Source organism: Tursiops truncatus, chromosome 1 (assembly GCF_011762595.2).
Source record: "Tursiops truncatus isolate mTurTru1 chromosome 1, mTurTru1.mat.Y, whole genome shotgun sequence".
In the NCBI taxonomy this organism is placed as follows: Eukaryota; Metazoa; Chordata; class Mammalia; order Artiodactyla; family Delphinidae; genus Tursiops; species Tursiops truncatus.
Window position 1 is genome coordinate 29,649,292 of NC_047034.1, and position 25,344 is coordinate 29,674,635.

General features: G+C 37.6%; 1 protein-coding gene across 1 annotated transcript in view; it reads left to right on the top strand.

Annotated features, from left to right (window-relative positions):
- OPN3 (opsin 3) overlaps nucleotides 1–25,344 on the top strand; it is a 59,347-nt gene that overhangs the window by 26,866 nt on the left and 7,137 nt on the right. The window contains 1 exon segment of the mRNA XM_033855994.2: nucleotides 14,895–15,214. Coding sequence (XP_033711885.1) covers nucleotides 14,895–15,214 — 320 coding nt within the window.

The window sequence follows — 25,344 nt, forward strand, 5'->3', positions numbered from 1 at the left end:
CTGGAATGATTTCCAGGCTACTGTGCAGATGCCCAAGGTAGCCCAGGAGGAGGGGACACACACACAGACAATCCGCTGTGTTTTACCACCTGCGTCAACGACTACTTCCCCCTGCCTCCCCTATTAAAAAAAGTCACTAGATTTAATGGGGAAAAAAATGCACTCCTTTTTTCAATGTATACGAAATACCACTAGTCATGAAAGGGGGAATTTCCCTCCTCTACCCGTCTGGAGTTTTTGTCGCTGGACTAACAATAAGGTTGACACAAAATGAATTAACAGAAGAAAAAGAAAAAATATTAATCATTTACATAAAGGTCTCATAGAAATGAGACCAAGGAGTGACCCAAACAGGCAGCTTTTATGCTTTTTTAGACAAAGAAACAATAAATTTGAGAGAAATTGAGAGGACAAAGTTTTGGGGTGCCCAATAAAGTGAAAAATCTAAACACAGTTTGGGCTGGGGGTAGTAAATGGAAGAAGTAACAAGGTTTGTTTACACAGTCTTCTTGGCCTGAATTCCCTATCTCTGGTGACAAGGTATCCTTCTCCCTCTAGATGCAGAGAGCACACCTTTCACATGAGAGATTTATGTCCTGCTTTCAGGAAGACAGAGGAGATGGTTAGTGTTCCTCTTGTGTTGGCCATTTCTTAAGTAACTTTAGTTCAAAATAATCAATGTGCCATTGAGGCACACTTTGGGGTGGCCCTCCCTGAACCCCAACACAGTGAAGTGTTGCATGAGTGAGGACAACTGAGACGATAATACAGACATTTAAACAGTGAGAAGCTAGTCCACAGACCACAATCTGAGACTGCCGTGTTGAATCACTCTCTTCTGAGGAGTCATTGGCCCTTTTGGTGAGGGTGCTCCCAATTCTTAATGCACAGCAAGCATTTGGTGGCTACATGGCAGTCAAAAGTAAATCTCAGTTAAGCTGCTTACCTGAAATTTTTTTTTTTTTGCCGTATGCGGGCCTCTCACTGTTGTGGCCTCTCCCGTTGCGGAGCACAGGCTCCGGACGCGCAGGCTCAGGGGCCATGGCTCACAGGCCCAGCCGCTCCATGGCATGTGGGATCTTCCCAGACTGGGGCATGAACCTGTGTCCCCTGCATCGACAGGCAGACTCTCAACCACTGCACCACCAGGGAAGCCCATGAAATCATAATTTTGTTAACCCATGGAAAGAGTTTTATGCTGTGCTGGGTTTCTTATGGAACTGAGTCTTTGAATACTAAACATGAAGAATAATAAATTTGTTTTTGGAACAAATAGTTGGAAAATGGCATTTCATAAAGGGAAGGAAGCAGTTATAAAGAAAGAATCATTAACTAACGTTAATTTCTTTCTTCTTAATATAGACATCGGATAAATGCCTAAAATATGTATTCTAAAAACCAACCATCATTTTGGTGTTTCAGAGGACTGCTTTTATCGATCAAATGGAATTGCTCATTCCAATGGCTGGGAAACATTATACAATGGTCATCTCTATTTTCCTTTAAAATTCTTCAACTAAAAAAAAAAGTTGAGTTTTAAAAATTACCTCTTCTGATATCAAAAGTAGACACAGTTACAGAACATATGTAGTAGATAACAGATGGATTAAATATGCTTTCTGCAAAGCCTACTTCAATAGTATAAAATTGTTTTATAATTTTTAAAAGGAAATTAGAAGATGAGTATAGCATAGCATGGACTTTGGAAGCAGACTGATTTGAATCTCAGCTCTGTTATTTATTAACTTGTGACCATGGTAAGTTATTTTTGCCTCAGTTTCACCATCTGCAAAATGGGGATGATAATTTCTTCGTGTCTCACAGAGTTGTGAGGATTAAATAAAATAACAAAGGTAAATTGCTTAGAACAGTGCCTGACACATAGTAAGCACTCTGTGTTAGTGGCTGAAATTATCATTGCTAATTAAATTAAAAGAGGTGGGAAATCTTATTCAACAAATAAGCAACATAAACAAGATTTCAAAGAAGAATTGGTTACTCTCCTAAGAGTGCAAACTTTTTCAAGCATATTAAATGCACTGTTTTCCTCTAATGTTGTTCAAGTATGAGTAGAAACCACCAGTTACGTAATAAAGAAGCATTTTTATTAAGCAACTTCAAGTAGCTTTATGTGGACTGAAATAAACTACATCTTTTGAAACTTTTGCAAATCAATAAATGTTTTTGAATGAACAAAACTGGAATTTTTATTGCTTGGAAAAAATGTATACCCACTTAGTTTGAAAGATTTTTACCATATGATCTGTAAGATTTTATCTGCCACAAGTCAGGTTTTTAAAGTTTGCCCCAATTTATAGGTAGAGAATTTGAAACACAGAGCACTGAGTGATTTGTTCAAAAATCACCAGAGAATCCATGATGAAGTGCTTTATCCCCTAATCATCTTCTCTCCCAAATCTCTCTCTCTCCAATTTCCTCTCCAGATCAACTATCCATCATTTGATTCTTCTTCATTCATTCCCACATCAACAAAGATTCACACCCATAAAGCTTATGGACACTTCTCATCTCTTCTTCCTCAGTGTCACTGCATTAGTTCCGTCCCCCATCACTATGATTGTATTGCTCCAGTAGGTTTCTCAATTACCAGACTTGTCTCTCACCCTAAGCCTTTTTCCATAATGCAGTCAGAAAGAACTTTCCATAAGGGAAATCAGCAAAAGCAAAACCAAAAGAAAATAAAACAAAATTCTCTAGACTTGTACAGTGGTAGAAGAGAACAACAACATTTTAAAGCCTCCTCAGAGCCCTCAGGATACATTTCAAACTCCTCGCCTGATGTTTAAGGGTCTTCCTGGGAGAGTCCCTGCTCTTTCACTTCTCTCTTATTTCACTTCTCTCTCTTTTTCTACCATATTGAATTATTTGTAGGAACCCAAATAGTGTAAGTTCTGTCAGGTCTCCATGTGTTTACATAAACTGTTCCCTCTTCCTGGAATACAATTGACAGTCCTTTCCCCCACCCCCTCCTTTTTTGCCTGGTTAAAAGGTATTCATATTCAAGATTCAGATCGTGCCTGCTTCCCAGAGAAAAGTCTCCTGAATTGTATGTATATTCCTTCTCCTACTATCACACTTGGAGTTTCTTCTTATACCACCTTCAAGGAGCATGAGCTCCTTGAATGCATGAACTGTGTCATATTAACTTTATCTACCACATAGGAATTAACAGATCTGGGGCATGATTAAACAATACCTGTTCTAAACACTTATTCTATTTAGTGTAAACTTGCTTACCCAGAGTCTAGGCCATTGAAGCTGTTCAATGTGGACCTCTAGTGGCCAAAGAGGGAAAATGATTTGGTTCTCAGCTTTTGTACATATTATTAATAAACTCGTTTTTAAGCTCCAGAGTTCTACACACTCCTGTGCCTTCTGACAATTTTCTACCACTTAAAGCAATTTTGCTCCCAGATACTCAGCTATTAAATAATAATACTTTATATGCTACCACTTTACTAACTACATTTATATTCTCATTTAATACACACACGGGCACACACAAACACACACAATGAGACAGTGTTTTGGTAAAATTATTCCTATTTTACTGGTGAGCAAATTGAGGTTCAGAAATGTTAATTAATTTTCCCAGAGTCATGGTATTTATGTATAGAAATTGGAATTGAATCCAGGACTTTGGCCTCAAAAACATTCCTATATCATAGAATTTATCAAATTGTTTCATAATTATTTATTCCTCTGTTTATAATTTGTCTTTGTTTTTCCATTACGTAGCACAGTTCCTGGTATATTGTGTGTGCATGATGTATGTTTGTTGATAAATGTTGTAAATAGTGCATAATCAAGTTATATCACAAAGAACTTTACTGGACCCAAACTGATGCATGGAGTTAACATTTGAATACCTCTTTTCATGTCCATGCTTTTGTATACACTATATCCTTGGCCTTGAAATATCCTCACCCTTGTCAGCTTGATAAACTCCCTCCCATGCATCAATTCAAATATTGTTTTCTCTTAAAATCTTCCCCAGTATTTCCTCTGGCAAAGAGATAAGTACTTCCTTCATTGCATTCTCCAGCTCCCCAAATACAGCTCAGTTTTAGCACTGATCACATTCTTATAATTATTTGGTTACATGTCTGTCTTCTCCTTCAGACTATGAGATCTTTGTCAGAATTGCAGGCAGAGGGAACAGCAATATCAAAGAGGCCAGTTTTTGTTTTGTTTTGTTTTGTTTTTGGGTTTTTTTAATTTTTAATGAAATATAGTTGATTTATAGTGTTGTGTTGGTATCAGGTATACAGCAAAGTGATTCGGTTATACATATATTATTTTTTCAGATTTTTTTCCCTTATAGGTTATTACAAAGTATTGAGCATAGTTCCCTGTGCTATTCAGTAGGTCCTTGTTGGTTATTTATTTTATATATAGTAGTATATATATATTAATACCAAACTCAGAATTTATCCCTCTCCCCCTTTCCCCTTTGGTAACCATAAGTTTCTTTTCTATGTCTGTGGGTCTATTTCTGTTTTGTATATAATTTCATTTGTATCATTTTTGTTAGATTCCACATATAAGTGATATCATATGATATTTGTCCTCTGTCTGGCTTACTTCACTTAGTATGATAATTTCTAGGTCCATCCATGTTGCTGTAAATGGCATTATTTCATTATTTTTTATGGCTGAGTAAATATCTGAGTAAATACCACATCTTCTTTATACATTCATCTGTCGATGGGCATTTAGGTTGCTTCCTTATCTTGGAGATTGTAAATAGTGCTGAGTAAATACCATATCTTCTTTATACATTCATCTGTCGATGGACATTTAGGTTGCTTCCTTATCTTGGAGATTGTAAATAGTGCTGCTATGAACTTTGGGGTGCATGTATCTTTGCAAATTATGTTTTTCTCCAGATATATACCCAGGAGTGGGATTGCTGGATCATATGTCAGTTCTGTTTTTAGTTTTTTAAGGAACCTTCATACTGTTCTCCATAGTGGCTGCACCAACTTACATTCCCACGAACAGTGTAGGAGAGGTTTTTTCCTCTACATGCTCTCCAGCATTTATTATTTGTAGAATTTTTGATGACGGCCATTCTGCCTGGTGTGAGGTGATACCTCACAGTAGTAAGCAGTCTTGATAATATGACAATGAGATTAGATTTTATAGTCTGTTGTCTTCAAATTGGAGTATGCATACTGCTAGAGGAATATAAACTCTTTCCAATGGCTCTGCAAGGATAGGTTTATGAGAATCAGTTTCTAAGTTCTCAGCTTCCATTTGTATTCTTCCTAGAAATCATACTTACTATCCAGACACTCCCTTTTTCAATCAGCTTTCTCCCGCTTTACACAGAAAGGCAAGCTCCTAACCTTTCTCAGATAAACTTTAACTGTGGAGTATTACCAGTGGGGGGTGTGGGAGGAAAATTCAGGATGGCAAAGGGACAATTTAAAATATTGATGAAGATCTTGATGAAGTGAATGACACTCAGGTTGTTTCCAATTATTTGTTTTAATAAAATTGAATGGTAGTTGGTAAATAACTAAAAATAACTTTTGAAAATAAACACTGATTTTTGGCACATAAACTCAGAAGAGTTTAAGTAATTCAATATAGAAACATATTCTTAAAATTAATAAAAATTGACTGTAATAAAACTTCCATTACCATCTGGATTTATATATGATCAAGAAATCTCTCTTTAACTTCAGAAAGAAGAAAAATAGGAGGAGAATTTACCTTACATTATTTTGGCATGGGTAATAATAACCATGGATAGATATATTCTTTGCAGTGAGGGACAGCTGTATTTATCATTTTGATATATGTATTTGTAATTTTTTCTTTTTAATATTTAACAAAATATTTTGATCAATTGTATGCTGATATAAATTGTAGTGAAAACATAATCTATAAGACAGATTTTCTTAACACTTAGAGGCTTACTATCCAGAAAATTTTAAAATCAATTTCCAAATATATTTTTGTTGAAGAAAAGAATAAGGGAAATAATTTAAAATCTTTCACCATATGAATATATTACACTGGGATAAAAATTTTAGGAGAGAAGAATATCAGAACTGCTGAACAATTATCAACTGGAAGACACTGGAACTCACCAAAAAAGATACCCCACATCCAAAGTTTCAAAGGAGAAGCTGCAGTGAGATGGTAGGAGGGGTACAATCACAATAAAATCAAATGCCATAAGCACTAGGTGGGTGACTCACAAACTGGAGAACAGTTATACCACAGAAGTCCACCCACTGGAGTGAAGGTTCTGAGCCCCAAGTCAGAGGTCCCAAACTAAGCATCTGCAACAGGAGGAGGAATTCCCAGAAAATCAGACTTTGAAGGCTAGTGGGATTTGATTGCAGGACTTTGACAGGATGGGGGGAAACAGAGACTCCACTCTTGGAGGGCACACACAAAGTAGTGTGTGCATCAGGACCCAGGGGGAAGGAGCAGTGACCCCATAGAAGACTGAGCCAGACCTACCAGCTAGTGTTGGAGGGTATCCTGTAGAGGTGGGGGGTGGCTGTGGCTCACTGCCGGGACAAGGACACTGGCAGCAGAAGTTCTGGGAAATACTCCTTGCCATGAACCCTCCCAGAGTCGATCATTAGTCCACCAAAGAGCCTGTAGGCTCCAGTGCTGAGTTGCCTCAGGTCAAACAACCAACAGGAAGGGAACTCAGCCTCACCCATCAGCAGGCAAGTGGATTAAAGTTTTACTGAGCTCTGTCCACCAGAGCAACAAACAGCTCGACCCACCACCAATCCCTCCCATCAGGAAGCTTGCACAAGCCTCTTAGATAGCCTCATCCACCAGAGGGCCGACAGCAGAAGCAAGAAAAACTGCAATCCTGCAGGCTGTGGAATGAAAGCCACATTCACAGAAAGACAGACAAAATGAAAAGGCAGAGGATGATGTACCAGTTGAAACGATAAGATAAAACCCCAGAAAAACAGCTAAATGAAATGGAGGCAGGCAACCTTCCAGAAAAAGAATTCATAATAATGATAGTGAAGATGATCCAGGAACTTGGAAAAAGAATGGAGGCAAATATCAAGAAGATGCAAGAAATGTTTAACAAAGACCTAGAAGAATTAACGAACAAACAAACAGAGATGAACAATACAATAACTGAAATGAAAAATACACTAGAAGGAATCAACAGGAGAACAGCTGAGGCAGAAGAATGGATAAGTGACCTGGAAAACAGAATGGAGGAAAATCAATGCTGCAGAACAGAATAAAGAATAAAGAATGAAAAGAAATGAAGACAGACTAAGAGACCTCTGGTGTAACATTAAATGCACCAACATTCACATTATAGGGGTCGCAGAAGGAGAAGAGACAGAGAAAGGATCAGAGTAAATATTTGAAGAGATTATAGTCGAAAACATCCCAAACATGGGAAAGGAAATATCCACCAAAGTCCAGGAAGTGCAGAGAGTACCAGGCAGGATAAACCCAAGGAGAAACATGCCGAGACACATAGCAATCAAAATTGATAAACATTAAAGACAAAGAAAAATTATTAAAAGCAACAAGGGAAAAATGACAAATAACATACAAGGGAACACCCATAAGGTTAACAGCTGACTTCTCAGCAGAAACTCTACAAGCCAGAAGGGAGAGGAATGACATATTTAAAGAAATGAAAGGGAAGAACCTACAACCAAGATGACTCTACACAGCAAGAATCTCATTCAGTTTCCACGGAGAAATTAAAAACTTTACAGACAAGCAAAAGCCAAGAGAATTCAGCACCACAAAACCAGCTCTACAACAAATGCTAAAGGAACTTCTCTAAGTGGAAAACACAAGAGAAGGAAAAGACCTACAATAACAAACACAGAACAATTAAGAAAATAGTAATAGGAACATACATATCAATAAATACCTTAAATGTGAGTGTATTAGATGCTCCAACCAAAAGACAGGGGCTTGCTGAGTGGATACAAAAATACGACCCATATATATGGTGCTTACAAAAGACCCACTTCCGACCTAGGGACACATACAGACTGAAAGTGAGGGGATGGGAAAAGATATTCCATGCAAATGGAAATCAAAAGAAAGCTGGAGTAGCAATACTCATATCAGATAAAATAGACTTTAAAATAAATAACGTTACAAGAGACAAGGAAGGACCCTACATAATGATAAAGGAATCAATCCAAGGAGATATAACAATTATAAATATGTATGCATCCAACATAGGAGCACCACAATACATAAGGTAACTGCTAACAGCTATAAAAGAGGAAATCGACAGTAACACAATTAGAGTGGGGAACTTTAACACCTCACTTACACCAATGGACAGATCATCCAAACAGAAAATTAATAAGGAAACACAAGCTTTAAATGACACAATAGACCAGATAGATTTAATTGATATTTATAGGACATTCCATCCGAAAACAGCAGATTACACTTTCTTCTCAGGTGCACACAGAACATTCTCCAGGATAGATCACATCTTGGGTCACAAATCAAGCATCAGGAAATTTAAGAAAATTAAAATCATATCAAGCATCTTTTATGACTGCAACACTATGAGACTAGATATCAATTACAGGAAAAAAATATAAAAAACACAAACACATGGAGGCTAAGCAATATGTCACTAAATAACCAAAATATCACTGAAGAAATCAAAGAGAAAATCAAACAATACCTAGAAACAAATGACAATGAAAACACGATGATCCAAAACTTATGGGATGCAGGAAAAGCAGTTCCAAAAGGGAAGTTTATAGCAATACAATCTTACCACAAGAAATAAGAAAAATCTCAAATAAACAATCTAACCTTACACCTAAAGGAACTAGAGAAAGAAGAACAAAGAAAACCCAAAGTTAGTAGAAGGAAAGAAACCATAAAGATCAGAGCAGAAATAATGAAATAGAAATAAATAAAACAATAGCAAAGATCAATAAAACCAAAGGTTGGTTCTTTGAGAAGGTAAACAAAATTGGTAAACCTTTAGCCAGACTCATCAAGAAAAAGAGGGAGAGAACTCAAATCAATAAAACTAGAAATGAAAAAGGAGAAGTTACTATGGACACCACAGAAATACAAAGCATCATAAGAGACTACTACCAGCAACTTTATGTCAGTAAAATGGACAACCAGGAAGAAATGGACAAACTCTTAGAGAGGTATAACCTTCCAAGACTGAACAGGAAAAAATAGACAATATGAACAGACCAATCGCAAGTAATGAAATTGAAACTGGGATTAAAAATCTTCCAACAAACAAAAGTCCAGGACCACATGGCTTCACAGGTGAATTCTATCAAACATTTAGAGAAGAGCTAACACACATCCTTCTCAAACTCTTCCAAAAAATTGCAGAGGAAGAAATGCTCCCAAACTCATTCTGCGAGACCACCATCACCCTGATACCAAAACCTAACAAGGATATTACAAAAAAGAAAATTAGAGACCAATATCACTGATGAATATAGATGCAAAAATCCTCAACAAAATACTAGCAAACAGAATCCAACAACACATTAAAAGGCTCATACACCATGATCAGTGGGATTTAGCCAGGTATGCAAGGATTCTTCAATATACACAAATCAATCAATGTGATACACCATATTAACAAACTGAAGAATAAAAACCATATGATCATCTCAGTAGATGCAGAAAAGGCTTTTGATAAAATTCAACACCCATTTATGATAAAAATTCTCCAGAAAGTGGGCATAGAGGCAACACACCTCAACATAATAAAGGCCATATATGACAAACCCACAGCAAAAGTCATTCTCAGTGGTGAAAAACTGAAAGCATTTCCTCTAAAATGAGGAAGAAGACAAGGATGTCCACTCTTGCCACTATTATTCAGCATAGTTTTGGAAGTTTTAGCCACAGCAATCAGAGAAGAAAAAGAAATAAAAGAATACAAATTGGAAAAGAAAAAGTATAACTTTCACTGTTTGCAGATGACATGATACTATACATAGAGAATCCAAAAGGTGCTACTAGAAAACTGCTAGAGCTACTCAATGAATTTGGTAAAGTTGCAGCATACAAAATTAATGCACATAAATCTCTTTCATTCCTATACACTAATAATGAAAGATCAGAAAGACAAATTAAGGGAACAATCCCATTCACCATTGCAACAAAAAGAACAAAATACCTTGGAATAAACCTACCTAAGGAGGCAAAAGACCTGTACTCAGAAAACTATAAGACACTGATTAAAGAAATCAAAGATGACATAAACAGATGGAGAGATATACCATGTTCTTGGATTGGAGGAATCAGTATTGTGAAAATGACTATACTACCCAAAGCAATCTGCAGATTCAGTGCAATCCCTATCAAATTACTAATGGCATTTTTTACAGAACTAGAACAAAAAAATCTTAAAATTTGTATGGAGATACAAAAGACCCCGAATAACCACAGCAATCTTGAGGGAAATAATCGAAGCTGGAGGAATCAGAGTCCCTGACTTCAGACTATACTACAAAGCTACAGTAATCAAGACAATGTGGTACTGGCACAAAAACAGAAATATAGATCAATGGAACAGGATAGAAAGCCCAGAGATAAACCCACGCTCCTATGGTCAACTAATCTATAACAAAGGAGGCAAGGATATACAATGGAGAAAAGACAGGCTCTTCAATAAGTGGTGATGCGTAAAATGGACAGCTACATGTAAAAGAATGAAATTAGAACACTCCCTAACACCATACACAAAAATAAACTCAAAATGGATTAAAGACCTAAATGTAAGACCAGACACTATTAAACTCTTAGAGGAAAACATAGGAAGAACGCTCTTTGGCATAAATCCCAGCAAGATCATTTTTAACCCACCTCCTAAAGTAATGGAAATAAAAACAAAAATAAAAATTTGGACCTAATGAAACTTAAAAACTTTTGCACAGCAAAGGAAACTATAAACAAGATGAAAAGACAACCCTCAGAATGGGAGAAAATATTTGCAAATGAATAAATGGACAAAGGATTAATCTCCAAAATATATAAACAGCTCATGCAGCTCAATATCAAAAAAACAAACAACCCAATCAAAAAATGGGCAAAAGACCTAAATAGACATTTCTCCAAGAGTACATACAGATGGCCATGAGGCACATGAGAAGATGCTCAACATCACTAATTATTAGAGAAATGCAAATCAAAACTACAATGGGGTATCACCTCACACTGGTTAGAATGGGCATCATCAGAAAATCTACAAACAACAAATGCTGGAGAGGGTGTGGAGAAAAAGGAACCCTCTTGCACTGTTGGTGGGAATGTAAATTGATACAGCCACTATGGAGAACAGTATGGACGTCCCTTAAAAAACTAAAACTAGAATTACCATATGACCCAATAATCCCGCTGCTGTGCATATACCCAGTGAAAACCATAATTCAAAAAGACACATGCACCCCAATGTTCATTGCAGCACCATTTACAATAGACAGGTCATGGAAGCAACCTAAATGCCCACTGACAGATTAATGGATAAAGAATATGTGGTACATATTTGCAATGGAATATTACTCAGCCATAAAAATAATTGAAAATGGGTCACTTGTAGAGACGTGGATGGGCCTAGAGACTGTCATACAGAGTGAAATAAGTCAGAAAGAGAAAAACTAATATGGTATATTAATGCATATATGTGGAATCTGGAAAAATAGTACAGATGAACCTGTTTGCAAGGCAGAAATAGAGACACAGATGTAGAGAACAAATATAAGGACACCAAGGGGGGAAAGTGGGGTGGGGAGTGGTGGTGGTGGGGTGAATTGGCATATTGGGATTGACATATACACTCTAACATGTATAAAATAGATAACTAGTAAGAACCTGCTGTATAAAAAGATAAAATTAAAATAAATAAACTGCTATAAAAAATTTTTAAGGGAAGTATGAGTTTAAATGATTAATCATCTACATGTGTGGATTTTTGTGTATAGACATGTAAGTATATATATATGCAAATATAGATACAAATATGTTTATGGAATTACTAACATTTATGAATCATTGGATATATTTAAAGAGTAAAGTAATATATTTTTCAATGTTTATGTTACTGAGTCCAAGCTCATAGTGCTCACCGCACAACAGACCAATAAATTGAGAGATGAGTTTTTGGGACGAGAAATAGTGACTTTATTTGAAAGCCAGCAGACTGAGAAGATGGTGAACTTGTGTCCCAAAGAACCATCTTGTCTGAGTTAGAATTCAGGCTTCTTTTATACCAAAAGGGGAGGGAGTAAAGTCAAACCTTTCCTGGTTCCAGTCAGCCTCTGGAGGGGATGTGTTAATTTCTTCCTTCCTGCAGTCATTCACAGGTAGGCCTAGTCAGGATGTTTCCTGTGAGCTAAACAAAGTTATTTTAGTTTAATGCTCATTACCTGGAAGTCAGTGTTCCCAGAGATGGGTCATTATGTACTGTTTAAGCTTATAGGCAATATCCCTTTAGCGATTAACTTGTAATAGAATACAGAACGTTCTTCTCTATTAAAATTATATTTACATTGCATGAGTCTTTAAACTTAAGGTAAAAAGAATTTAAATATATCTCTTTAAAAATGTGAGAGTATACATAGTTTCTCAAAATTCTATTAGGAAAAACACTAGAAAAAAGATTGAAGACCCCTATTGTGGACCACAGACAGTGACAGAAGGCATGGTCAGATGTGTACAAGCCTGGTAATGACTAACATTTCTACCTCTCCACATGTCTGGAGTCTTAGAGGTTCTTACACGAATTCAAAGAGGATTGCTTTGCCTTTGTAGAAGTTCTCCTTCCAGTCAGAAATGCCCTCCCTGATACTTTTTGTTTCTTAACACGTAGTCCATCTTTTCAGATCCAACTTAACTTTTACCTCTTCATGAAGCCATCCCCAAAAAACAATCCAGTGGGATTTCATTTTTCTGGTTTGTTGTTGCACAATAAACTTAACATATGATTACGTATCATCTTACATTGCCCATCTTACATTGCCCTTAAATGTTGCATATGAGTTAGTCTTGGCTTTATAAGCATATTGTAGTCCCCTTGAAGGTAGGGACCACATGTCTCTGATTTCTCCTACAAGACCTACTCAGCAGAGTAAGAGGCACTTAATACATACATGATCAATTCACAGCTTTATAGGGGGAGCAGGGACATCACACTAGCCCTATAGAAGTTGTAGGGTAATAGAAGTTGCCCTGTAGTACAATAGGCTGTGTAACAACAAAATCAAGTTTTGAAGTCAGTCCTGGGTTCTCAAAATTGTCTCCACCATCTCTTACCCTCTGGAGCCATGGACCTCTTTTTCCAAAACAAAGGAATACTATATATAGAGTGATTACCATGGGGCTTGACTCATAACTGATGCCCAGTTTGCAACAGTCACCTTCCCCTTTCCTGCCCATAGTGTCACCTGGAATAGAGAATTAGGCTTAACATCAGTTAAAAAGTACATGTAACATTGTTGTAAGATTATCCGTGCATTTTCATCCTCCTGGGGTGTGATCTGGGAATCAATTAGAATATAGAAAGTAATTTGGACTCAGGATTGAAATTCGCTAGTAAAAAAAAAAAGAGGCTGACATATATTTTGCAACAAAGAGATGTAGTTTAGGTCAGTTCAAATGGGTCACCATCCAAGACTAAGTCAGTGTGACTAAGCCTGCTACTTATATATACCCGTGCTGTTGGGAGGGCCTGAGGAATGCAAGGCTTGCTCTCTCTAGGTCTGTACTAACTGGTCATGGTACTGAATAATAGCAACTGAGTTCAGGACTTGAAGCCCATTGTGCTTGCTAAGACACAGTTATGGTCAAAAACTATATTATATTTTTTAAATTTCTTATTGCTTTGAACTAAATAATAAGAAGGGAAAATTCAGTAAACTCCTGTGTTCTTACATCACAATGTTGGTTCCCGATTTCAGCTCTGAGCACAATGAGGTTTTTCCTGACACCCTGTCCACATTTCCCTTTATGCCCTCTCCTGCCTCACCTCACATTATTCTCTATCTCTGCACCGTCTCGTTCCTTCATAGCACTTCACTAATTTACTTGTTTTGCTTTTTGGTTTGTTATTATCTCTTCTCTTTTACCCACTGGACTGTAATATGTTCCACAAAACCTTGTTTCACTCACCACTTCACGTCAATTTTCTAGCACCGTTATTGACACATGCAGTTAATGAATAAGCAAATTAATATATGAAATATATAAATTATTGAGTGAATAAATTGCTCTCTCGGGAGAGGCAGAGAAATAAATGGATACTCTTGTTAAAGCCTATTTGTTGCAAAATAAAAGTATAGATGAAGACACAGGAGCACAGAAGACTTCCATCTCTGTCAGCAGTCTTGCATGTGAAAGTTCATAGGCTGACGCTGCTAGTAGGTAGGTTAGGACAGCTCTTGTGTAATTTTACCATCACTTTGGTCAGTTCACATTTGTGGAACCCACTTTGACTTTACCTCTATAGCCGAGTCAGATACCTGAGAGAAGTCAAAACCAAAAGAGACTTTTTTTTTTAGTGACTCTTCTTGAAATGCTCCAGAGTTTCTCTTTGGCAGAAAATTTAACACAACAGCTGTACCATTGGGCTAGAGCTGATTTTAGAGCTTTTATTTTTGTCCTGCTATAACTCACATGCCATTTTCCATTCCACATTTTCTTTATGAGTAAACATGTTTCCAACTGAGTTTCCTGGGGACTGTGAGGCGTTATCTCTATTAAGGTATTTTGGCTTTTAGAGCACCTTGTTGGTTCCAGATACTCTGTAAGGTATTGCCAGCGGAGAATGTATTGCTCTGTTCTGCCTGTCTTCTCCCACAACCCCACAGTGCTGTGCTATGCTGTCCCACTTTCTCTTCTTGCAGGTATTTTTTCCATTATCACCCTAACTACACTGGCCTGTGAACGTTATATTGGCATGATCCATAACAGAGTGATCAGTTTTTCCTGGGCCTGGAGGGCTATTACGTACATCTGGCTATACTCGCTGGTGAGGTCAGGGTCACCTCTCCTGGGCTGACACAGGTATATCCTGGATGTGCATGTACTAGGCTGTGCTGTGGATTGGAAATCCAAGGACACCAGCGACTCCTCCTTTGTGCTTTTCTTATTTCTTGACTGCATGGTGGTACCTGTGGGTGTCATTGCTCATTGCTATGGCCATATTTTATATTCCATTCGAAAGGTGAGTTGAAGAATATGAATGCCTCTCCTCCAAATTGTGCAGCGTAGAAAATTTTCTGTGAAAGAAAATCATGCTCTTCCCCACAGCTGATACAGCTCTAGGGGATGTCCCACTTGATAAAATTTTGCACTGTGAGTCACTCTCTGAAAAGATCAATGAGGAATGGCATTTACTCTCCCTTCGTCACTCTTTAAACTAGAAAAAGGAAGGAAAGGCGTTCTGGGCAGACAAAATCAATAACAACCAAAAAAAAACCCTACATCTTCAAGCATTCTTAGAATTTAAGAACTCTAATAAAGGGAATTCCACACTTCCCATAACTTTATTCATCCAATAGTCACATAAACCTACTAGAGAATGGTACAGATATTTTGTCTGGAAATCAGTTTTGAGTCATAAAGGACAAGAACTGACCACAGCAGGTTTCCTGTTAGGTGCTAGCAAGAAGGCATCTGAAGTAACAGACTGGAGCACACTTCATATTCCAGTTTCTAACTTCAACCATGTACGTTTTCCTTACTCACTGCTTCTTCCTACTCTTTTCTCTCACCAAATTCTCCAGTCTCTTGCTCACTCTGCCAACCCCCTCTAGCTTTCACCTCTTTTAAATCACTTAGCCACATGCATTATTTTAAATCATGCCCCATTATCCTTAACTTTCATGTTCCAACATTTTTTATGCACATTCATTTTGAAAAAAATCAAATCCCTTGTTCAATCCAACTCTTTGTTTTCTGCATGACTGTAGCCAAACTACAATAAGTTGAAGAAAAACCACATTGGATTCCCAGCACCCACATTCAGCAAGCAGTGAGATGTCCTCTTAGCAGTGTCTAGCAAACTTTGGATCCCTAGATGGTCCACTCTCTATGCAGTTGCTATTACAAATCCTCAATTCTCATTTTACTCTCTTGCCCTACTATCCTCCCCTCCTTATTCTTATCAAACCGTCATGCTTCTTGTTTGTTTGGCAAAATAAAGCAATTACCAAGAAATTCCTTAACTCTCTGCCTCCCTTTATACAAACTTCTAGGTACCTACTCATTCTTTTTTTTTTTTTAATATCTTTATTGGAGTATAATTGCTTTACAATGTTGTGTTAGTTTCCGCTGTACAACAAACAAGGTGAATCAGCTATACATATACATATATCCCTATATCCCCACCCTCTTGCACCTCCCTCCCCCTCTCGTTATTCCACCCCTCTAGGTGGTCACAAAGCACTGAGCTGATCTCCTTGTGCTATGCAGCAGCTTCCCACTAGCTATCCATTGTACATTTGGTAGTGTATATATGTCCATGCTACTCTCTCACTTCGTCCCAGCTTCCCCTTCCCTGCTGTGTCCTCAAGTCCATTCTCTATATCTGCATCTTTATTCCTGCCCTGCCACTAGGTTCATTAGTACCAATTTTTTAGATTCCATGTATGTGCATTAGCATACAGTGTTTGTTTTTCTCTTTCTGACTTACTTCACTCTGTATGACAGACTCTATGTCCATCCACCTCATTACAAAAAACTCAATTTTGTTCCTTTTTATGGCTGAGTAATATTCCATTGTCTGTGCCACATCTTCTTTATCCAATCATCTGTCAATGGACATTTAGGCTGCTTCCATGTCCTGGCTATTGTAAATAGTGCTGCAATAAACACTGTGGTACATGACTCTTTGAATTATGGTTTTCTCAGGGTATATGCCCAGTAGTGGGATTGCTGAGTCATATGGTAGTTCTATTTGTAGTTTTTTAAGGAACCGCCATACTGTCCTCCATAGTGGCTGCACCAACTTACAACCTCACCAACAGTACAGGAGGGTTCTCTTTTCTCCACATCCTCTCCAGCATTTATTGTTTGTAGATTTTTTGATGATGACTATTCTGACCAGTGTGAGGTGTTACCTCATTGTGGTTTTGATTTGCATTTCTCTAATGATGAGTGATGTTGAGCATCTTTTCATGTGTTTGTTAGCAATCTGTATGTCTTCTTTGGAGAAATGTCTATTTAGGTTTTCCACCCGTTTTTGGATTGGGTTGTTTGTTTTTTTGATATTGAGCTGAATGAGGTGCTTGTGGATTTTGGAGATTAATCCCTTGTCGGTTGCTTAATTTGCAAATATTTTCTCCCATTCTGAGGGTTGTCTTTTCATTGTTTATAGTTTCCTTTGCTGTGCAAAAGCTTTTAAGTCTCATTAGGTCTCATTTGTTTATTTTTTATTTTATTTCCATTACTCTAAGAGGTAGGTCAAAAAGATCTTGCTATGATTCATGTCATAGAGTATTGTGCCTATGTTTTCCTCTAAGAGTTTTATAGTGTCTGGTCTTACATTTAGGTCTTTAATCCACTTTGAGTTTATTTTTGTATGGTATTAAGAAGTGTTCTAATTTCATTCTTTTACACGTAGCTGTCCAGTTTTCCCAGCCCCACGTGTTGAACAGCCTGTCTTTTCTCCATTGTATATTCTTGCCTCCTTTGTCAAAGATAAGGTGACCATACATGCATAGATTTATCGCTGGGCTTTCTATCCTGTTCCATTGATCTATATATTTCTGTTTTTGTGCCAGTACCATATTGTCTTGATTGCTGTAGCTTTGTCATATAGTCTGAAGTCAGGGACTCTGATTCCTCCAGCTCCATTTTTTTTTTTTCCCCTCAATATTGCTTTGGCTATTTGGGGTCTTTTGTGTCTCCATGCAAATTTTAAGATTTTTGTTCTAGTTCTGTAAAAAATGCCATTGGTAATTTGATAGAGATTGCATTGAATCTGTAGATTGCTTTGGGTAGTTTAGTTATTTGCACAATATTGATTCTTCCAATCCAAGAATATGGTATATCTCTCCATCTGTGTCATCTTTGGTTTCTTTCATCTGTTTCTTATAGTTTTCTGAGTACAGGTCTTTTACCTCCTTAGGTAGGTTTATTCCTAGGTATTTTATTCTTTTTGTTGCAGTGGTAAATGGGAGTGTTTAATTTGTCTTTCTGGTCTTTCATTATTAGTGTATAGGAATGAAAGAGATGTGTGTGCATTAATTTTGTATGCTGCAACTTTACCAAATTCATTGATTAGCTCTAGCAGTTTTCTGGTGGCATCTTTAGGATTCTCTATGTATAGTATCATGTCATCTGCAAACAGTGACAGTTTTACTTCTTTTCCAATTTGTATTCCTCTTATTTCTTTTTCTTCTCTGATTGCCATGGCTAAAACTTTGAAAACTCTGTTGAGTAACAGTGGTGAGAGTGGGCACCCTTGTCTTATTCCTGACCTTAGAGGAAAACTTTTCAGTTTTTCACCACTGAGACTGATGTTGGCTGTGGGTTTGTCATATATGGCTTTTATTATATTGAGGTAGGTTCCCTCTATGCCCACTTTCTGGAAAGTTTTTATCATAAATCGGTGGTGAATTTTGTCAAAACCTTTTTCTGCATCTATTGAGATTATCATAAGTTTTTTATCCTTCAGTTTGTTAATATAGTGTATCACATTGATTGCTTTGCATATATTGAAGAATGCTTGCATTCCTGGGATAAACCCCATTTGATCATGGTGCATGATCCCTTTAATGTGCTGTTGGATTTTGTTTGCTAGTATTTTATTGAGGATTTTTGCAACTATGTTCATCAGTGTTATTAGCCTGTAATTTTCTTTCTTTGTGACATCTTTGTCTGGTTTTGGTATCAGAGTGAAGGTGGCCTCATAAAATGAATTTGGGAGTGTTCCTCTCTCTGCTATATTTTGGAAGAGTTTGAGAAGGATAGGTGTTAGCTGTTCTCTAAATACTTGATAGAATTCACCTGTGAAGCCATCTGGTCCTGGGCTTTTGTTTGATGGAAAATTTTTAATTACAGTTTCAATTTCAGTACTTGTGATTGTTATACACATATTTTCTATTTCTTCCTGGTTCAGTCTTGGGAGGTTGTACATTTCTAAGAATTTATCCATTTCTTCCAGGTTGTCAATTTTTTTGGCATATAGTTACTTGTAGTAGTCTCTCATGATCCTTTGTATTTCTGTGGTGTCAGTCATTACTTTTCCTTTTTCACTTCTAATTCTGTTGATTTGAGTCTTCTCCCTTTTTTTCGTGTTGAGTCTGGCTAATGGTTTATCAATTTTGTTTATCTTCTCAAAGAACCAGATTTACTATTGTTTCCTTCATTTCTTTTTCATTTAATTTTGATCTGATCTTTATGATTTCTTTCCTTTTGCTAATTTTGGTTTTTTGTTTTGTTTTGTTTTGTTTTGTTCTTCTTTCTCTAATTCCTTTAGGTGTAAGGTAAGGTTTTTTGTTTGAGATTTTTCTTGTTTCTTGAGGTAGCATTGTATTGCTATAAACTTCCCTCTTAGAACTGCTTTTGCTGCATCCTATAGGGTTTGGGTCATCATGTTTTCATTGTCATTTGTTTCTAGGTATATTTTGATTTCCTCAGTCATCTCTTGGTTATTTAGTAGCATATTGTTTAACCTCCACGTGCTTGTATTTTTTACAGGTTTTTTTTTCCTGTAATAGATATCTAGTCTCACAGTACTGCGGTTGGAAAAGATGCTTGATATGATTTCAATTTTCTTAAATTTACTGAGGCTTCATTTTTGACCCAAGATATGATGTCTCCTGGAGAATGTTCCATGTGCACTTGAGTAGAGATTGTATTCTGTTATTTTTAGATGGAATGTCCTATAAAAATCAATTAAGTCCATCTGGTCTACCGTGTCATTTAAAGCTTGTGTTTCCTTATTTATTTTGTGTTTGGATGATATGTCCATTGGTGTAGGTGGGATGTTAAAGCTGCCTAGTATTATTGTGTTACTGTTGATTTTCCCTTTTATGGCTGTTAGCATTTGCCTTATGTATTGAGGTGCTCCTATGTTGGATGCATAGATATTTACAATTGTTATATCTTCTTCATTGATTGATCCTTTGATCATTATATAGTGTCTTTCCTTGTCTCTTGTAATAATCTTTATTTTAAAGTCTATTTTGTCTGATACAAGTCTTGATACTTCAGCTTTCTTTTTTTGGCTGTATGTGGGCCTCTCACTATTGTGGCCTCTCCCGTTGCAAAGCACAGGCTCCAGACATGCAGGCCCAGCGGCCATGGCTCATGGGCCCAGCCATTCCACAGCATGTGGGATCTTCCCAGGCCGGGGCACAAACCCATGTCCCCTGCATCAGCAGGCAGACTCTCAACCACTGCACCACCAGGGAAGCCCTTCAGCTTTCTTTTGATTTGCATTTGCATGGAATGTCTTTTTCCATCCCTCACTTTCAGACTGTATGTGTCCCTAGGTCTGAAGTGGGTTTCTTGTAGACAGCCTATATACAAGTCCTGTTTTTGTATCCATTCAGCCAGTCTGTGTCTTTTGGTTGGGGCATTTAATCCATTTACATTTAAGGTAATTATTGATATGTATGTTCTGATTACCATTTTCTTAATTGTTTGGGGTTTGTTTTTGTAAGTCTTTTCATTCTCTTGTGTTTCCTGCCTAGAGAAGTTCCTTTAGCATTTGTTGTACAGCTGGTTTGGTGGTGCTGAATTCTCTGAACTTTTGCTTTTCCTTAAAGCTTTTGATTTCTCTGTAGAATCTGAGATCCATTTTATTTTGAATTTTATTTTATTTACTTATTATACATCAGGTTCTTATTTGTTATCTATTTTATACATATTAGTGTATATATGTCAATCCCTATCTCCCAGTTCATCCTACCACCCCCCCACCCCCACCACTTTCCCCGCTTGGTGTCCATACATTTGTTCTCTACATCTGTGTCTATTTCTGCCCTGCACACTGGTTCATCTGTAACATTTTCTAGGTTCCACATATATGCATTAATATACAATATTTGTTTTTCTCTTTCTGACTTACATCACTCTGTATTACAATCTCTAGATCCATCCACGTCTCTACAAATGACCCAATTTCATTCCTTTCTATGGCTGAGTAATCTGAATGAGATTCTTGCTGGGTAAAGTAATCTTGGTTGTAGGTTTTTCCCTTTCACCACTTTAAATATATCTTGCCACTCCCTTCTGGCCTGTTGAATTTCTTCTGAAAGATCAGCTGTTAACCTTATGGGGATACCTTTTTATGTTATTTGTTGCTTTTCCCTTGCTGCTTTTAATATTCTTTCTTGTGTTTAATTTTTGTTAGTTTGATTAATATGTGTCTCAGCATGTTTCTCCTTGGATTTATCCTGTATGGGACTCTCTGTGCTTCCTGGACTTGATTAACTATTTCCTTTCCCATGTTGGGGAAATTTTCAACTCTAATCTCTTCGAATATTTTCTCAGACCCTTTCCTTTTTTCTTCTTCTTCTGGGACACCTATAATGTTGGCACACTTAATGCTGTCCTAGAGGTCTCTGAGACTGTCCTCCATTCTTTTCATTCTTTTTTCTTTATTCTGCTTGTGGCAGTTATTTCCACCATTTTATCTTCCATCTCACTTATCTGTTCTTCTGCCTCAGTTATTCTGCCATTGATTCGTTCTAGAGTATTTTAAATTATAGTTATTGTGTTGTTCATTACTGTTTGTTTGCTCTTTAGTTCTTCTAGTTCCTTTTTAAACGTTTCTTGTATTTTCTCTATTCTATTTCTGAGATTTTGGATCATCTTTACTATCATCACTCTGAATTCTTTTTCAGGTAGTTTGCCTATTTCCTCTTCATTCATTTGGTCTTGTGGGTTTTTATCGTGCTCCTTTACCTGTAAGAAATTTCTCTGTCTTCTCATTTTGTTTAATTTATAGTATTTAAGGTCTCCTTTCCCCAGACTGCAGGGTTGTAAGTAGTTCCTCTTGCTTCAGTTCTCTGCCCTCGGTAGTGGGTTGGTCCATTGTCTTGTGTAGGCTTCCTGATGGGAGGGATTGGTGCCTATGTTCTGATGGGTGGAGTTGAGTCTTTTTCCTCTGATGAGCAGGGCCATGTCAGGTGATGTGTTTTTGGTATGTCTATGAGCTTAGTATGACTTTAGGTAGTCTGTGTGACGATGGGTGGCCTTGTGTTCCTGTCTTGTTTGTTGTTTGGTGTGAGACGTCCATTGCTGGAAGCTGCTGGCAGTTGGTTGGAGCTGAGTCTTGGATTCAGATAGAGGTCTCTGTGAGAGCTCTTGGTAATTAATCTTCCCTGGGACAGGGAATTCTCTAGTGGTCCAGCATCCTGGACTCGGTGCTCCCACCCTAGAGCCTCAGGCCCGACATCTGGTCAAGGGACCAAGACCCCACAAGTCACTCATCCTGACAATAAAGTTAATTTAAAAGACTAACAAAACCCCAGACAAATGGTGAAAAGTAAAATAAAACAAACAGAAACAGAAACAAGGAAACACGCACACACACAAAAGAAACAAAAACAGAACCAAACAAAACAAAAAGCAAGAGAACAAGCAGACAAACAAAAGAACCCAAGCACAAAATGGAGCAATTAAGAAGAAAGCTGACAAAAACACAAAACCAAAACACAAAAGGAAAGCAGAGTGCCAAGTGAAGAATGAAGCAAAGAAACAAAACAAACCAACAAAAATGATTAAAAAATAAAAAGAAAAGAAAAAGGAGAAAGAAGACAGAACAACAGAAAGGCAATGTAGAAACAGAAATATAAAAAAAATAAAATAAAATGCAAAATTAAAGAAAAAAAAAAGACAAACAAAACCCCTGAGAAATGGTAAAAACAAAATCAAATAAACAAAAACAGAGACAAGGAAACGCACACATGTAAAAGAAACAAACACAGAGCCAAATAAAACAGAAAGCAAGAGAACAACCAGACAAATAGAAGAGCTCAAAAATGAAATCAAACAATTAGGATTAAAGCTAACAGAAACACATAACCTAAAAACAAAACCAAAGCAGTGTGCCAACTGAAGAATGAAGCAAGGAAACAGAACAAACCAATAAAAATTATTTTTAAAAAAATAATAAAATGAAATAAAAAGGGAAAAATCACAGGACAACAGAAAAGCAAAGAAGAAATGGAAATATTTAAAATATATATATACATATATATACTGAAGAAAAAATAAGGGAAAAGAACACAGAACCACAGAAAAGCAAAGTAAAAATAGGATGTATAAAGAAAATTTTAAAAATATGTTATGAAACATGGAGATCCCAAGAGACTAAATTAAAAAAAGAAAAACAACAAAAACTCTACCACCAAATAAACAAACAGAGAAAAACCAAAAAAAAAAAAGCTGGAACCAACAACAGAACAAATTGAAACATAATAAAATTAATAGTAATAATTATGTTTCCCTGGGGTCTCCGCTGTGTCCTTGCACATGCCATGAGCCACAACCCACCTCCACCTCCCGAAGAGGCTCTCCTGTGCCTCTGGGCTGGTCTCTGGATGTGCTGTGGGCCCTGTGGGGACTACTCAGGCTCTGATCTGGTCCAATTCTTTAAGGGATCTTTTTTTTTTTTTTTTTTTTTTTGCGGTACGCGGGCCTCTCACTGCTGTGGCCTCTCCCGCTGCGGAGCACAGGCTCCAGATGTGCAGGTTCAGCAGCCATGGCTCACGGGCCCAGCCCCTCCGGGGCATGTGGGATCTTCCCGGACCGGGGCACGAACCCGTGTTCCCTACATCGGCAGGCGAACTCTCACCCACTGCGCCACCAGGGAAGCCCTGGTCCAATTCTTGCATGTGCTTACCCCAAAAGTCCACAGCTGCGAGAGCTAGACCGTTTTCACTTGTGGGAACACTCACTGTCTACTCAGATATTCCATAGATGCAGGGTCTACCTAGATGATCACGGGTATTTAATTTGCAGCTTGCACAGCTGATGGAAAGATTTTTGATCTTCTTCCTTAGTCACCCCATCCAGCTTTGGTTTTATCCCCACCTCTGTGTGTGGTCCACCAACAGGAGTCTGGTCCTGAGGCTGCCTTGGAGCCCTTGGGTCTATCCCTGTGAGGACCAGGCACAGAGGTGGTATGACTGCTTGAATCACAGGAGTCCCAGTGGTGCCAAATGCCCCCACTCATTCTTATATCCCTCCCTTCAGTTGCAAGGGAATGGGAGAGGTCTCTCAGGACCAAACTGATCCTAGATTCTTGTTTTCTTCCTCACCCCAATCTCTGCCTCAGGGACCTCTCTCAAGTAATAATTTTCTCTTTTACTCATATATTCAATCTCTCCCTCAGTACTGGCTCTTTATCTGTAGCATACAACCATGATAATTTAATTCAAAAGCAAAATATACTCTCAACTCCCTCTAGTTATCAGTTTATTTCTCTCCACATCACTGCTAACTCAAAGAACCATTGGTGGCTTTTGGTGCTACATCGTCACTCAATAAGCATTCATTTGACCAATATTTATTGAGCATCTAAAATGTACCAATTATTTACTGTTATGGGCTGAATATTTGTTGTCTCCCCAGCATTCAATGTGATGGTATAGGAGATGGGGCCTTTGGTAGGTAATTAGGGATATATGAGAATGGGATCACGAGGGTAGGGCCCTCATGATGGGATTAGTACCCTTATAAGAAAAGAAAGAGAGAGCAGAGCTCTCACTCTCTCTCTCCACTGATAGGAGAACATAGAGAGAATTTGGCTATCTACAAGCCAAGAAAAGAGGCCTCACAATGAAACCTACCTTACTGGTACCTTGATCTTAGACGTCCCAGTCTCCAAGTCTGTGAGAAATAAATTTCTATTGTTTAAGCCACTCAGTATTTTGTTATGGAAGTCCAAGCAAAGGCAATTACTAATCTCTAAGGATACACAGTGAATAAGATATAGCCACTGCCTCAGAGTCTGTAGTTTAGTAAATTCACATATTTATTCCTCAACCCATTGCAAATTGGTGATTCCTTCTTCTACCACACTCTCACAGAAACAGCCTTATTAAGGTCATTGATGGTCTCCCAAATGTTAGAGCCATTGGACACATTTCAATCTCTTTTTTTTCTGGCATCTGTGGCATTGAGACTTGTGGCATTGTTGACAGCTCCTACTTAATTGTGAGTTTCTGCTTTCAGTGTTTCTAGGACCCCATTCTCTTTTATCTTTGTTGCTGACTCTCTGGGCCCCATCGTCTCATGTCTCCTTCAAAGGCTTCTTTTCCTTGGGCCTCCCCAGCATTCTATGCTTAGCTCTCATCTCATTCTGTCACTGACCAGGGTTCTTGGCCTTCCTTA